At 42.5% G+C, this 16,129-nt stretch overlaps 1 protein-coding gene across 18 annotated transcripts in view; it reads right to left on the reverse strand.

Moving 5' to 3' along the window:
- Positions 1 to 16,129, reverse strand: part of SH3BP2 (SH3 domain binding protein 2) — a 35,630-nt gene that overhangs the window by 12,152 nt on the left and 7,349 nt on the right. For 5 of the 18 annotated variants that reach the window (XM_046940214.1, NM_001397013.1, NM_001031165.2 and 2 more), the window contains 2 exons: positions 9,205 to 9,284; positions 58 to 197 (listed from right to left, as the gene is read on the reverse strand). In XM_046940214.1, coding sequence (XP_046796170.1) covers positions 58 to 197; positions 9,205 to 9,257 — 193 coding nt within the window. In that variant the 5' untranslated portion in view covers positions 9,258 to 9,284. Of the gene's footprint in view, positions 1 to 57; positions 198 to 2,877; positions 5,672 to 5,810; positions 6,025 to 9,204; positions 9,285 to 13,202; positions 14,379 to 16,129 lie in introns of those variants that run through there. The other 13 variants (XM_046940219.1, XM_040699059.2, XM_046940216.1 and 10 more) reach the window with 9 other exon arrangements.

Raw genomic sequence — 16,129 nt, forward strand, 5'->3', positions numbered from 1 at the left:
CGTTAACAGGAATGTGTTTATGGCTCTAAAGGCAAAAATTAAAACCACTGAACTTACACTTCAAGATCTGCAGCTGAGTGCCTCCCTTTTTATGAAGATAGCCCGATTTGGTCACTCCTCCAGGCATGGTCAAAAGGTTTTGTGCTCCAATTGCCTTCATTGGGACCGGCCAGACCTGCTCCTCTGAGGCCATCTTCCTGCAATTTAGAATAATTAATTAAGAGCAGTTTCACAGTTAGACTTTACTTCAGGAAATGAGGACTGAGAAACAAAGCTTGTTTCCTTAACCAAGTTTTCCAAACAACTAACATGGTTCAGCAGTCAAGGATGAAGGACAGACGCGTGCTCATAGGTTCCAGGAAGTTTGTGAGGTATAAAAAACACAGCACAGAAAGTCCCGATTTATTTTTGTACAGTTCTCAAAAGTGACTGACAGTGGTCAAAGAAATAGAAGAGTGCTTAATAAATGTTATTTTGCTATTTATATCTCAAGCCTGCCTCAGATGATAACACCGAGACTAGAAAGAAAATCAGTTTCTTCTCTAAAGCTCCATACCACCCACGGGGACTGAATGTAGTTTTCTGCACAGTGAGGGAATCAATGGTCAGATTTTAGTAACCATATGCAGTTATTAATAATATGCTTCTCATATTTGTGTGTTTTATTCTAACTAATAGCATCAGTGTGTAACCTTATACTGAACAACATACATGACAATGCAAATCGAGTCCATCTCAGATTGCTGCAGGATGCCTTCCACTCATACATCAGTTATTAATGCCACACTCCACAAAGTGCCTTTGCAGTTCCCACTGTTTCTGCCACCACCTTATACAGGTTACCAGGAGAACTATCCTTTCAAGCAGCAGTTTTTTCCTGCCTGATGTATCACTGTAAGACCCCTTCTTTCTTCAACTGGCAACAGAATTGGGCTAAAAATCCAATTGCGTAAAACAGCCAAAGAACACAAAACAACAACAAAAAAAGCATCCACAGATGAACCAAACAGTAAGTCTGACCTGGACACAAAACAGTCAGGTGTAGGGCTCAAGGCCTCTGCTGGTAAGAGGTAAACTAGTAAAGTTCTTTTGTGAATAAAACCTATTAATTCATTTCTGTAAAAGCAATGACTGTTTAGAATGGGGGGGGGGGGGGGGGGGGGGGAAGTGTAGTACAATACTGAAATGTAATGGATCCTGTGTTTGCTTCCCTTTTCCTTGAAAGGGACAGTAACAGAAGTCAATAGCACAACTCAGTACTCTCAGAGCCAACAGTGAAGTGCATCTCATCTCCACTGCTTGTGTCAGGAGCAAAGGGAGACCCAAGGATACGTTCCAGCAGATCCGCCTAGCGCTGAGTTCTACCTGCTGACCTTTGCTGACAACGTATCACTAGCAGCTTCCAGCAGGGGAAATTCTTTAGGCAGCCTGGAAAACTTCACAAGCCCACCGTCCCACCGTGTAACAGGACAGGTGCCAGGGCAGTTAATAGGATGCAAGGCTCTAGAAAGGTTCTCGCAGCAGAAACTGCAGGCGCCATGGCTGCCTAGCTCTCTTCCAGTAGAATCATAGACCTATAGAATCGCTAAGGTTGGAAAAGACCCACAGGATCATCCAGTCCAACCATTCACCCATCACCAATGGTTCTCACTAAGCCATGTTCCTCAACACAACATCCAAACGTTCTTTGAACACCTTCAGGGTCGGTGGCCTGAAAAAGCCTTTTTGTGCCCACCTCTCTGGGCAGCCCATTCCAGTGCCTGACCACCCTTTCAGAGAAGTAGTATTTCCTAACGTCCAGCCTGAACCTTCCCTGGCGCAGCTTGAAGCCATTCCCTCTAATCCTATCACTAGTCACACGAGAGAAGAGGCCAACTCCCAGCTCACTACAACCTCCCTTCAGGTAGTTATAGAGAGCAATAAGGTCTCCCCTGAGCCTCCTCTTCTCCAGACTGAACAATCCCAGCTCCTTCAGCCGCTCTTCATAAGGCCTGTGCTCCAGACCCCTCACCAGCTTTGTTGCCCTCCTCTGGAGGCACTTCAGGGCCTCAATGTCTTTCTTGCAGTGAGGGGCCCAAAATTGGACACAGTACTCAAGGTGCAGCCTCACCAGTGCTGCTGTACAGGGGGACAATTACTTCCCTGTTCCTGGACCTTCCTACTCACCAAAATCTGTTACTTTTGCTGCTATACCCTTTCTACTCCAATCCACTCCTGTTCTTATCACATAATTGAGATTCTTCCAAGCTGAGCTGGGCCTTCCTCCTCCTCTCCGCAATGAAACTTCTAGCAATAGTGGTGTACTAATAGGGCCAAGAAATGGACCTGTAGTATTTAAGAATTACTCAAATAGTAAAAAAGAATCAAGTCTAAAATAAAAAAAGAAAACAAAAAGGAATCCTTCAAATAACTTTTCCACGTCTTGCAGAAAAGTCAAGGGGTAATAGGGCATTAATCAGCAGGCTGCTAACGCTAAGCTACACTGCAGTACTAAGAGCCATTTCCTTGAGATGAGGAACACAAAGGCAAGTCTTGGGCAAATTTCTGAATTTAAGAGTTAATACATCAACATTCAAACATTTGAAACTAATTTACCATTAAGTGATTTCAGTCTGTTTCCAATTATATTCAGAACAAGAGATGAAGCAAAAACTGAAACTTTTTACTCAGCCAGATCTACTCTGATCTCAGATTCCTTCACCTAACTCTAGCATTAGTCTCAATGCCATCCAACAGCTTGAAGATCATCATGGGTTTATTTTCAAATAGCAAAGAGCAGAAGAAAGGACTTTAGCACCTCCCCTCTGGAATTAAGCAGTAATCTCAGTGTTATTGTACTTAGATTGAAAACATTTCAGAAAAGGGAGAGTTAAGTACCTCAGGGAGGTTATCCAAAACAACCACAAGCTGAGATTCTAGGAAGGCAATGGCAAACACTGGGGACAAGGGTATCCCTCCCTAGGCAAATACAGAAAACACAAGTATTTGATTAGGTCACAGCAGCCTTCTACATGGATAGCTGCTGGAAAGCCAGAATAGCAGGAAGACAACAACCACCAAAATATGACATGGAAGCAGAGAAACAAGTGGGTAAAGAGTCCATCACTACAGTGCAGGCAGTACAGGATTTAACCAAAAGGAAGGACAACAAAGTATCAGGTTCTGCTTCCTCTTCTTGAGGATCATTCCTCATCTTTGCAGATTTACAATAAAACAGTTCTGAAAATACAGACCAAACCCTCAAACTTCCCCAATCCACCTGAGTGAATAAAGAAGGTGTGGCGGAACTCCCCGCGGGCAAGCGAAAACACAGGGCTTTCTGATCAGCTTAACTATGCATATCTACTGGATCTCGTTGTAACCTTTCCCACTTCCCATTCTCATATGTAGGCTGGAGCTGAAGTTACTGACACACAGGGAGGACTGTGGTATTCCGGATTGAAACATTTGAAATAACTCTCTTAAATCAGTACTTTGAATCTATTCCCAAGCAGATTTTTTTTTTCTTTTTTCTTTTTTTTTGAGAATACAAAATAATCCTAGAAGAATATCAGATGCTATTTTGCATCCTGCTGCTGGGAGAAAGCTGTCAAAACAAAACATCCACAGGATCTTTATTTGAGGGTGGGATGAAAGAAGAATGGATGCTCTTGAAGATTTTCCTGATGTTAGCATCTATAATATAGTTGTCTTCAGCTCCCCAAAATAGATCTTTCCACTCTCAATATTCCTCCTAAATGTTTTTTTTTGATGTTTTTTGAGGTTTTTTTTTATGTTTTTTGTTTTTTAAATCTATTATGTGAGGAACAGATCAATGCTTCATTACCAGGGATGGTCAATAGCAAGCACTAAAGTCACGTTGGAGCCTATTAGCTCTGCGATCATTAAGAATGAAAAGGTATTTCCCAGATGCCTTTTTTTATGCTGTTATATTCTTGTCCTTCAAGCCAAAGACCCCATTACATCTTTCATCCCAGCAAAGCCTCTTCCACTGAGCAGACAAGGAAGATAACAGGAGAGACCCACCAAGAGCCACCAGGGCCAGGCTACCCTCCCTCTCTGATGGCAGCCCTCTGTTACAAGACACCAGGTAACAATACTTAGCCTAGTTCTTTCATGCAAGCTTCTAGTAAAAGCCACATACTTTATTCCTCCTGTTCTTGTCATCAAGGGACTAGGTATATATTTTTAAATTTTCTCCATCAAGTCCCAGACCCAGCACAAGCGCCTCTTAAATCAGCCTTCATTTCCCAGAAACACTGTTGAAATGAACCATCTGAGCCAGCGGAGGATGACAGCAGCAAAAGGCCTTGCACCACTTCCTTTCTCAGATGACCCCCATGGCAACTCTAAGCCTCTGTGGGAGACAACAGACTTTAAAGCATAGTGGGAGACACTGGAATAGCAGTTAATAGGACTTGCTTCATCACTCAACAGAGTTTTTTGAAAGACAGAGCAGTGCAGCTAACACTATTGAGCATGACACAGTCAATACTGTAATTAATTCAGGCATGCAAACCAGTCTCCCAGACTTTATTTGGCAGACCAAGCCAGTCTGCAGCATACTCTGGAAGCATCAGTAAAGTTAGTCCAAGCCTACCCCACGAGTATACCTTTCTCAAATACTATCAGAATGAACTCCTTCAGCCACGTAACACATCTGGAACAGATTATGAAGGAACACCTACCCCTTTTGGCCTTACGAGCTATTTGCATTCAGCCCAATTAAATTGATACAGGCTGATTCAACTGAGGACTGTATCCTAAAAGAGCCAGGGGCCCTCACTCCTTGCTGAACCTCAGCAGAACATAGGGCAGATGTGATCATCCCCACGCCTTGCCGTGTATACGCCTAAAGACACATTAACCTCACTGCTGAAGCTACAGCTGCCAAAAGTTGTCTTGAAAGCTCTCACTGGTTATAATAATATTTATGGTCAGTACTGGAGGCCCTTTGGTCATGGTGAAAACAAAAAAGCAAGTCTCCTGAATTGCAGTAAAAATGAAATCTGTTCTGGATTTGTCACAAGAGTCTCCATGCAAATTGTGCCTGAGAAAAATTTTAATTCCATAATATCTGATAACATCTAATCTTTAAATACTGTTTTGAAAGTAAAACCTAGCACAGCAGGATGTGGATTTCCTCCTAACCATGCGTGCAACTTACAGAAATGAATGCATTCCTGGTATAACGCAGATGACTGAAATTTCAGTATTCACAAAAGGCTGAACCAAAACTACGGCAGCACTGCACGTACAGAAAAATTTAGTAACAGTGTTCCTAATGTGCTCTCTGCAATTCTGAGCAAAGACAAGTTCCCCAGTTCGACCACCTACATATTTATCATCTGTAAAACTGCTGCAAAAATTTCTGGTCTCGTTTCCATCATTTAATAAATATTCCCAGTATTCCTGAAATACCCCTTCATGTCTCTCCCACTTCTGAGTTACACATCGCATTTCTTAATACTCCCAACAGCCCCTTTCACAATAGCTGCTCAAAAGAATTAAGCGTAGCATAAACACCGAGAAGAAATAAATCTTAAGGACAAAGGGAATAGAGAACTAAGCCTGACAGACATGCACAGGATAAATAAGTTCACTCCATTCAACTTGCTTTTCTTATCAGGTGAGCATTTCCAACCAATACTCTCTTCATTTTTCCCCCTCCAATTCTTGGCTGTTTTCTGCACAAGATGCAAAAGCTAAAAGCGTTTTTCCTCAAGTCAGTTTTCTTCTCTTAGTTTTAGTCTGCTCCCTACCTAAAAGAGGAAAGATGACAGAAATACGAGCCAGAAACACGCACTCACCTTGTCACCGTGCCCAACCGACACATAGTTCTCCTGCTGACACTTTCACCATAGGATAGTTTCCTTTGCGAGGACAAAGCCATTAGCAGTTGATAGCCCCTCTCAGGCATGACAGGAACATCGCTGTGCTCCTCTCCTTTTTGCGTAGAAAAACGCTGAGAGCGGCGGCGATAACTACTGTACACACAGAGGAGGAGCCGTGCCCCGACTGCTTGTACATCTGCACTGCAGCGTGGCCAAAAGGGACGCCTAGGCAATGACTGGTTTCCTTTGTTACTTCCTGTTTCCCCCCAGAGTCAGTGGGCAGCACTGTCTTTGTCAGATTTCCCAATATCCCACAGAGGCTGTAAATCAAACTGTGTGTTACCTCAAGCCCCTGTGAGACTGCGAGCCACGCAGCGGGGGATTTTCCTGTGCTTGCCTGCCTCCTCTTCACCTTCCCACCAATTGCTTTCCCATGGGAGAAAAAGAAGGTAGCTCCTCTCCCTTGCAGTGTGCTCAGGCAGCACCAGCAGAGGCACGGCTCAGAAAAGCTGCCATGCTTCTGAAGAGCCTTCAGGTCCTCGCCTCACACCACAGAGCTACGCTAAGTCCTACACCTCCCTTTCCCCCCCCTATAGCTGGAGTTTGTCCTTCCCTCTTCAACCCACTAACTTTGAAATGGCTGTTCTGAAAGACTGAGCAGCATATACATGCTTCAGAGCAAGCCCTGTCTGTACATTCGACACTACACAAACCACAAGACAATGAAATCCTTATCCATGGGTTTGCAACATAAGGGCAACAGTGCTACAGGACAAGCATCACCAGCTGATGGTTGAAGATAAATGCCATTGTTTTACACGTTATTATTTTCATTTGGAGCTCCTGAAAGAATTCAGATCATTCACTGGTCTGCAATCAGCCAACACACCGTGCCAGAAAGTTCAAAAGCAACTCATGTACTGCAGAATGATCGACAAGCCTTACATACACCGACATGCTGAGCTAAGCTTACTTCCAGAATAGACTCCTTCCAGGCCAGGCAATACAGGAAAGGCAAGCAGAGAGTATGCACTGCACACTTACTGTGTGCTGTAAAGAACAGCGTATTAAGACAATGTTATAATGCTGTTTAATAAGAACCAGTACTCAACTGACTCAGTGGTTTAATTAACAAATCTTTCAACAAAAGTTGCAAAGAATGCTACTTTTCAGCAGTTTGTGAATTAGCAATTCAGCAGTTTGTCAGTGCTGGCATCTCTGGCTTGGGCAGGTACACTCTTTGCTGGGTAAAGAACTGGCTGGAGGGCTGAGCCCAGAGAGTGGTGGTGAATGGAGTTAAATCCAGCTGGTAATTGTCACGAGTGGTTCTCCCCTGGGGTTGGTAATGGGGCCTGTCCATTTAATACCTTTTTATTGATGACCTGGACTAGGGGATTGAGTGCACCCTCAGTAAGTTTGCAGGTTAAAGCAAGTTGGGAGGAAGTGTCTGTGTGGAAGTAACAGACCTGGGGATGTTGGTCGACACTCAGCTGAACATGAGCTGGCAGTGTGCCCGGGCGGCTAAGAAGGCCAAGAGCATCCTGGCTTGTATTAGAAATAGTGTGGCCAGCAGGAGCAAGAAGATGATCATCCCTCTGCACTCAGCTCTGGTGAGGCTGCACCTCAAATGCTGTGTTCAGTTTTGGGCCCCTCACTACAAGAAAGACATTGAGGCTCTGGAGCATGTCCAGAGAAGGGCAACAAAGCTGTGTGAGATCTGAAGCACAAGTCTTATGGGAATTTGTCCCATACACCATAAAGTTGAAATTAGCAACTGATATTAATAATTAACAGAGTGTTTTAAAGCAGTCCTTCCTCTCCCCGTTCTCTGCTATGTTACGATTGTTCTCTGATACCCAGCATACTCTTCTAAGCTTGCATTACTATCCTTCAGCCATTATCTCTACCTCATTAAAAAAAGCTATGATCAAAAGAGGCAGTGCTCGAGTAGATGTAACACTGCAAAACATCCATTCCAAACATCAGTCTGATACACTTTAGCCTTGGTTTTACCATTCCAAAGTTTGCAGCCGTAACACAATGCTCTGTGGGCTCCGCAGTCTCATTGTTAATATTTCATACATTCAGTATGTTCCTGAAGTACTACTTTTTCCATTCTAATCTTTCTGATGATGTCCTCTTCATATAAGCCCTCACATATACAGAATTTTTTATTTCAAGTTCCAACATCCCCTTTCGATTTCTCCGGTGATTTCTATCACTGTCCAGATGGTCATAGAGAATGAATACTGTCAGAACTGAGGCCACCTCACACATGCACAGACACAAGCTGGTGTTCTAGTGAGGAACAAATACACACCAAAACCACCAAAGAGTGTTTGTGTGTTTCACAGATGATCATTCATATAGTAGAATGAAAATTCAGCTTAGCTTTCTAGACCAAACATTAATCAGAAGGGCTGTGTTTCAAAACTACAAATACAGAGCCTGAATAGATACAAAATTGTAATGGGTTTGATCAACATGTCTGTCACAGGAGTGAAAAAGGAATAAATAAGTCCTCCTCCTCAACGCAAAATTCAGTTTTGCAAGGAATGCTGGCATATGGTTTTCAGGCTACTAACCTTTATTTGTCCCCACAACATCAGTGAGACCTTGCCCCAACCCAGCTCAGGGAGAATTTCAACCAAAAGCAGTCGCTTCATCTCTTTGACAGTATGAGATCTCACTTAGGAAGAACCAAAACATCAAAAGCATCTTTACATTTGGTTTTCACTCCATTAGGACCACTGCTTTTGAAAGACAGCCAGTCATCTCTGCCAATGTTAATAACAGCTCTTGTTTGCAGTCAGAAGTAACCACACCTACCCCAAGTTTACCGAAAGCAAGAGCAATAAAAGGTGCATCTCATGCTATAATAACCTCACCGGTTAACGCAATGGTTCAGCTGATGTGTTGAGCTATCTGCAGCATGAGAGCTTCCTCCTACTGACCAATTTACAGGAAACTGCAAGAATGGACCGCAGATAAAAGCAGACTGAGCAAGAGATGAGGCAGAAAAATTAACAAACCAACAAGGAGAACAGAAGCACAAAAACCACTTCTCTTCTACCAGAGCAAGTAGCCATCCTACTGGTCAGGTTCCACTCAGAGTAACGTTAAGAGTTCATACATTATCTCTTCAGGTAAAAGTTTGTAGTATAGTAAGACAGGAAAGACAACTATATGTTCTACTGGCTAATAAGCTTGAATCAGGAGTAGATTATTATAAGCTTTATTGTTTTAGTGATTCAACCAAACCAAGCTTCTAGATCACAGTGGGGAAACTTCCAATATACTGACAGAATACATTTGTTAACAGTATACTCTACAACCACGTATTGTAAAAGAGCTGGTTTAAGTTACTCACCTGAATACTTCATCTGCTAGGTAAGGCAGCCCTGTGAAAATGTGAATAACCATGCATCAGAATTACTTCTGCCAGGTGACCTGCAGAACAGTAACAATAATAATCGTTATCGATATCAAAGGGAAGAAGCAAAGCCTGGGTTTCCAGAAATCCACTTTCAATGCCAGATAAGTGACAGTTCCTAAAACTTCTGCTATCATTTCCTCCTTCCAGTTCTTCCCCAGTAAGGGAAGTTATAATAATATACTATAAGTAGACCAGATACGTATATTTCTACATATATATGTACCTATATAGAACAGTATATTAATACACACACATGATCTACAGTATCTAAAATAAACTTAAAGAGGAAGGATATATCAATTTTAAAATGAAATTGTAAATTGTTGTTAGCTCCCCCTGCCTAAACTTGGCAGAAGCACAAGAAGGTGACGTACTGACTTTGATTTGATCATTACGTGCTATCCTTCACCAGCACAGGTAGCACAATTTAGCATAGTTCACCATCATCATGGAACTGAGAAGTACAAATGCAACAGACCAAGTCCTATTCCTGCACACAGTTCCGCTGCTGACAGATGCGAAGGGAGTTCCCCCAGAATATATACTCTGAAAGTGGGAGTTTCCCCAAGTTATTTATTTCCTTGGCAGAACGTTTCCTCTCTGATACTACAGCTGAGATGATTTTATTTCCTTGGCTCATTTGCAATGACTACATACAATTCCATTAGCAATGTACTCTATAACTGAAGATTCAGCAAGTACTGTAGGACTCCAAAATAAATTCTGCTCACGTTCCAAAATACCTCTCAGTATTGAAGCCAGTATGCCTTTAGTACATGGAACACCAGAACAAAAGTCTTCTAGCAACTTACAAGGGAGAATCAAGTATCCATTGTAAATTATAAAGCTACTTGATAGGTACATTTGTTTAGCCTGTAGACATCTCATTATTGAAATTTAAGTCTGCTGTTAGCAAATATATTCTTAGAATATATAATATATAATTATATATATATATATATAAAATACATTTATTTTTATATATTAATTTTATATATATTTATATAATCTTAGAATTTTACTGAAATCAATTTAAAGAATGCAAAGAGTGGGAAAAAGAAAAACCAGTGAGACCTGCATTTACATTCACCCTTGTCTACCATTTCTGACACTAATGCATTTTGGCAAGACAGACCACATCCACCAGTTCATTGTATGCTGTGCTCCTCCAACACTTCAACAAAACTTAGGTCCAGGACTACTACTGTTGCCAGGTCAAGAGATTACGTCACATGAATGCGTATGCAAGTCAGCAGAAAAATTATTGAATACGAGTAATTTTAGAACATTCCTGGAAAAGGATATTAAAACAACTACAAAAACACATCAAGCTTATTGAACAAGTCCTTTTCAATGTCTATCAGCAAAAAAAGTGAAATGAGCAAATAGATTAATTCTATCACTGACACCAATAACAAGTTACTAAGTGAATAATGAATGCACTCAGCAAGCCACGCTTTAGAGTAAGTATTTGGTCACATCGTCTATCAGCCCTTGGAGCTGTGTCCCTCTTCTGGTGGCATTCAGTAAATATTTAAAGAAACACATCTCTGCAGGCAAGTGGCTGCAACCAGCACCAAAGAGGAAGCTCAACTTCTGCCAGACCCTGCAAAAACAAAACCAAGCATTTTCTATTTTTGTTTTGTTTGAAAAGAGGCTGTGTGATAATATTTAAAGGCAAAGTATAACCACAAAGACTCTTTTTTTAAGTTTTACTGCTGCACAACACAGTAGATAGTGCTGGTTCCTAACTAACAATGCACCAAAGCATCTTGTCATACTTGGAAACTCTGACTGGGAATCAGAATCTCAAAACAAGCTAATGACCATGCACGTGTAATTTATAGAATTAGAAGGTCCAACTGGGCCACATCGCTCATGCACGGCCCCCACCACCAAGAAGAGCTCTGAAGCCTAAGCAGACAAGAGGACAAAGAATATATCTGCCAACAGCTCATTAACGCATGAAGATGAGTACTGTGCCCAAAACCTCAAGCAAGTGTTCCAGAAATAAAGGTTCCTCTCTTCCAATTTCAATGACAACTCCCTTTGAAGTCACGATGTCAACTTCCCTTAAAGGATGTTGTAAGGCAAAAGAATTTTGCCTCTCATCTCCAGACACCAAAGACTAAATCAAAGCACTGAAACAGGTAGGAGTATGAATTACAGTAACAAGGACTGAAGGTCGCAGGGTGTTCCATCACTTTTGTAAATGCAACTTTTTTTTAAATGCACTGAAAACAAGAACTTCTGCCAGTTCACACTTCTGTACAAAAACTGAATTCAGCTGTAACCGTGAGATCGTACCCTGCTGGGATTTTAGGTGGAGTTTATATAAAATAAATCTATATATACCAATGTGTATTTGCTCATAAAAATGGTGTATAACATACTGTAGCAACTCACTAATCTTCTTAGCAAGATGAGCTGCTAAGGACACCTCACCCTCGTGTGCTGTTCTTTCCTAAAAGCTTTTTTTATAGAAGATTCTTCACAACACTGCAGCCAGAACCTCCTGGAGGTGAGTTGCTTACAGTATAACCGCACTCTTCCTTATAATCTCCACACTCTCATGCTTTGTGCACTGCCTAGAACCAATGGCCATTACCTCCCAGGAGCTGCGCAGCGTTGTTCCATTTGCAAGCTCTGGTACTCCACTGAACTCAAGTTTATGCTTACATATGGATGATGAAGCATCTCCAGCAGAAGTGTTTACAATATTTATTGGGTATCTTGCTGCTAAACACATCCTGGCCATTCTCGAGACATACAGTCACTTTCTGCACACAATGAAGAACTGAAACTAGATCTCACTTGCACAAAAGAAATTCAGGAATTGGGGTCAGGAGGATTAGTCTTGCTCCAAACCAACAAATCAAACCTGACATCTCCTTGTGCAGTAATACAACAGCAGCTCTCCTAGACCCAAACCAAACCACAGATGGTGCATATCACAGATGCACAGATTCAGCTGCCTGTGCTACTGGCACCCCAACATAGAAGATCTATAGGTGCTCAGCTTTAAGGAGGAAAAATAGAAAAAACTGCTGTTTCTGCACACTGTTTAAAGCATGATGATATTGGGACATTTTATATAGCACTGAAACCACACACTTACACACAAAGCCCTCTAAAAAACTGAACTTATCAACTAGCAAAGTGTATATGTATTACAAATATGTTTATATCTGTAGCCATGTTAAGAACTCTCAGCTTCAGATGTGCTAAAGAATATGAGAAGCGTGTTACTCTGACCAGAAAGCCTTCCCCCCTTCCTCCAGAAAACACCAGACAGTCCTACAGAGCATTCCACTTATCTGATGTTCAGCGGTGCACCGCTACTTCAATGAAAGACATTACGCCACAGCATCAACACGTACTTACAAATAAAATCTATTCTTTGCAAAAAAAAACCACCTTTAACAAAAAGCAGCATAACACTACAGCTTTGATTAAGAACAATCTTTATAGCTACTTTGTTTTTCTTGGAAGACCCACGAACAGATGGAGGTTAGATTAGTCCAGCTCTAATATGGCGCCAACTTTTGCTAACTGTATAAACAAGCACATCCATTTTTATTTGCATCCAAGCAAGAATTAGTGTTAAGATATCAAAGAAGTGGTTGTTCCTCCTCCAAAGATCTCTTCCCCACAAGAAAAAAAAAAAGTAGTAAGGGCAATAAATTACAGATTCAATGTAGACTACTTTATAAATAAGTTGTTCACAAGACACAATAACACTTGTCTACATTTAAATCTAGGCAAAAGACAACTGTAAGAAAAGTTCACTTCTTTCCTCTCCTGCGCACTCTACCTGAGAAGCAGTAACTGGCATGGCACAATCAACAACGATGAGTGCAAGCACTGCAATAGTTATAGATTAAGTGGATGGGGAAAAAAATAAGCATCAAGTCGAAAAGTACAGAGAATACCTGGAAGTACTGTGACTGAAGTATACGCTCAAACTCCTCCCAGGCTGCTGGCCTATACGCTTGGTATCCTCTACTTAGGGCTACAAAAATGACAGAGAGTAAGTTAGACATGGCATCCAAATGACTCAGCATGCTGACCTGAGTGGTTGAAGTGGCACAGATCCACCCATTAATTAATTTTCTGCTTCCTGTCTAAATTGGAAAAGAACGTTCCAAGAAGGAAGGGGATTGGCTAGGGTTGCCAGCTGAAGAGTTTCAAGCAAAAAGACTTCTGCTCACCACATTCTGTAGCAAAGACACTGCTGCAAACCCCTTCTGCTTGCCTTTTCCTCAATAAAAATGAGATAAGATGTCCATCATGCACCACATCCCTTGGAGTAAAATCTTCCAATCCGGGAGAAAAACTTAATGATGACTTATCAGCGGGAAGCTAAGAAAAGGAGCATATTGTTGCAAATCCATTAGATCAGATGTTAGTACATCTTCAGGAATTAGCAGCATTCTCACTAATCCTTTGCCACCTGCCAGCCCAATTTTGCTGGGGAGCCAAACCCCACAGTGCAAGGCCTGCAGGGAGCAGAAGCGTCCACTGCTCTCCTCTGTGGGAGAAAGGATGCCACAGTGCTGGGCAGGAATGCTCTGGCAGCAGCAGCACAGTCGGCGCAGTGCCAATACAACAGATATCTTCAGGACTTAATCACTTGGATGCCATTTAGTACTGTGCACATTTGGAACTGCGGCATTGCATCTTATCAGCGCCGCTTCCATTATTATTGGAGAGGTTATCTGTACCTCAAACCAAAGCATGTGACATCCAGCAAACCCACACGTTCTCTGATAATGCTTCAGTTTGCCCCTTCAGACCTCAAATCAGTGGCTTTCTGGACTACAACCACCTTTACAACAGCTGCAATATTTGCCTGGGCACAGAAATAAGGGATTTTTTTTCCTGGGGGGAAAAAGTTTTTAAAAATGACTCATTGAGGCTTTGAGCTCAGAGGGAAAAACGAATCTCACTGTGAGCTCTTCCCGTAACAGCTACTAATAAATACAACAATTTCCTCTACAAGTGGATGGAGAACAGTTACACTCTCTCCCTCTGTTCTCCCAGTTTAATATGAGAAGTACATTTGAGGTATTCCTCTTTCCCTTCCGCATTTCTCCCACTCCCCCCCCACTGCACAGTCACACATTAAGTACTTACCTAGCATAACCCCAGCAGTCTGCTGTGCTTATTTAGCCCTGAATAGCAGGACCTATGCAAGCTTATTGATGGGATAAATTTGGGACCAGGATGAAGTTGGGCCAGACTACTATTTGCATAAGTTCTCCTAAATCCATGACCACAATTCTATTGCCTAAAATCCCATTGGTACTCTTCTACGTAGTTTGCTCTTTGGAGTAAAATACTAACCTCATAGCAAGATGTCTTTGCACTTTCCGCAAGGGGTATTTGGACTCCTCCAAAAACCCTCTTTGGTTACTCTTCTGTTGGGTATATTCACTTACCATAGAATCACCAAGGTTGCAAAAGACCTCTAAGATCATCCAGTCCAACCGATCACCTATCATCAATATTTCCCACTGAACCATGTCCCTCAGTACAACATCTGAATGCTTCTTGAACACCTCCAGAGACGGTGACTTCACCACCTGACCACTCCCTCAGAGAAGTATTTTCTAACGTCCAACCTGAACCTCCGCTGGCACAACCTGAGGCCATTCCCTCTAGTCCTATCACTAGTTACATGGGAGAAGAGCCAACTCTCACCTCACCACAATCTCCCTTCAAGGAGTTGTAGAGAGTGCTAATGTCTCCTCTGAGCCTCCTCTTCTCCAGACTGAACAATCCCTGTTCTCTCAGCCACTTCTCATAAGACTTGTGCTCCAGACCTCTCAAAGCTTTATTGCCCTTCTCTGGACACTCCAGGGCCTCCACGTCTTTCTAGCAGTGAGGGGTGCAAAACTGAACACAGTACTCGAGTTGCAGCCTCACCAGTGCTGAGTACACGGGGACTATCACCTCCCTGCTTCTGCTGGCCACACTATTCCTGATACAAGCCAGGATGCCACTGGCCTTCTTGGCCACCTGGGCTCACTGTTGGCTCGTGTTCAGCCAAGTGTCAACCACCAGCCCCACGTCCTTTTCCTTCACATAGTCTTCCAGCCACTCTGCTCCAAGCCTGTAATGTTGCTTGGGGTTGTTGTAGCCAATGTGAAGGACCCAGCACTTGGTGTTGTTGAACTTCATCCCACTGGCCTCAGCCCAGCAATCCAGTCTGTCTAGATCACTCTGTAGGGCCTTCCTACCCCCAGGCAGATCGACACTTCCTCCCAGCTTGGTGTTATCTGCAAACTTACTGAGGGTGCACACAATGTCCTCATTCAGGTCATCAATAAAGAGGTGGAAAAGGACAGGCTCCAATTCCATCCCCTGGGCAAGACCACTTGTGACCGGCCACCAGCTGGATTTAACTCCATTCACCACCACTCTCTAAGCCCAGCTTATTTATGTCAAATGCAGGTCTCCAGTTGGAAATCAAAGGCGAGCATTCTCTCAGGCACCAAATAAGGCTATGAAAGATTGTCTCATGCTCTTACAGGTTGTATGCTCACCTGCACTGCAGAAAGCCTGCTCCTGCAACGTATGCATGTAAATGCTGCAATGTAAAGCTGTGCAGCATTTGGGAAACATACCTATTTGGCACAACAGCGGAAACTGACTAACTGACCGAAAAATTACTTGTAAAGCTTAAGTGTTTAAGCTTGTTTGATTAAAGAGAGGCACTGAACAGTCACAGATGTTGAGCAGCTGCGCAAATCAGGTCACCCTTCTGCCTGAACGCTGCTCAAAGTGCCTCATTTTGATGAGTCAAGTATACAGATAAGATCAGTCTTGATCTAGCAAACTTGAAGCCTTTGCCCCC

The sequence above is a fragment of the Gallus gallus genome, chromosome 4, assembly GCF_016699485.2.
Source record: "Gallus gallus isolate bGalGal1 chromosome 4, bGalGal1.mat.broiler.GRCg7b, whole genome shotgun sequence".
In the NCBI taxonomy this organism is placed as follows: Eukaryota; Metazoa; Chordata; class Aves; order Galliformes; family Phasianidae; genus Gallus; species Gallus gallus.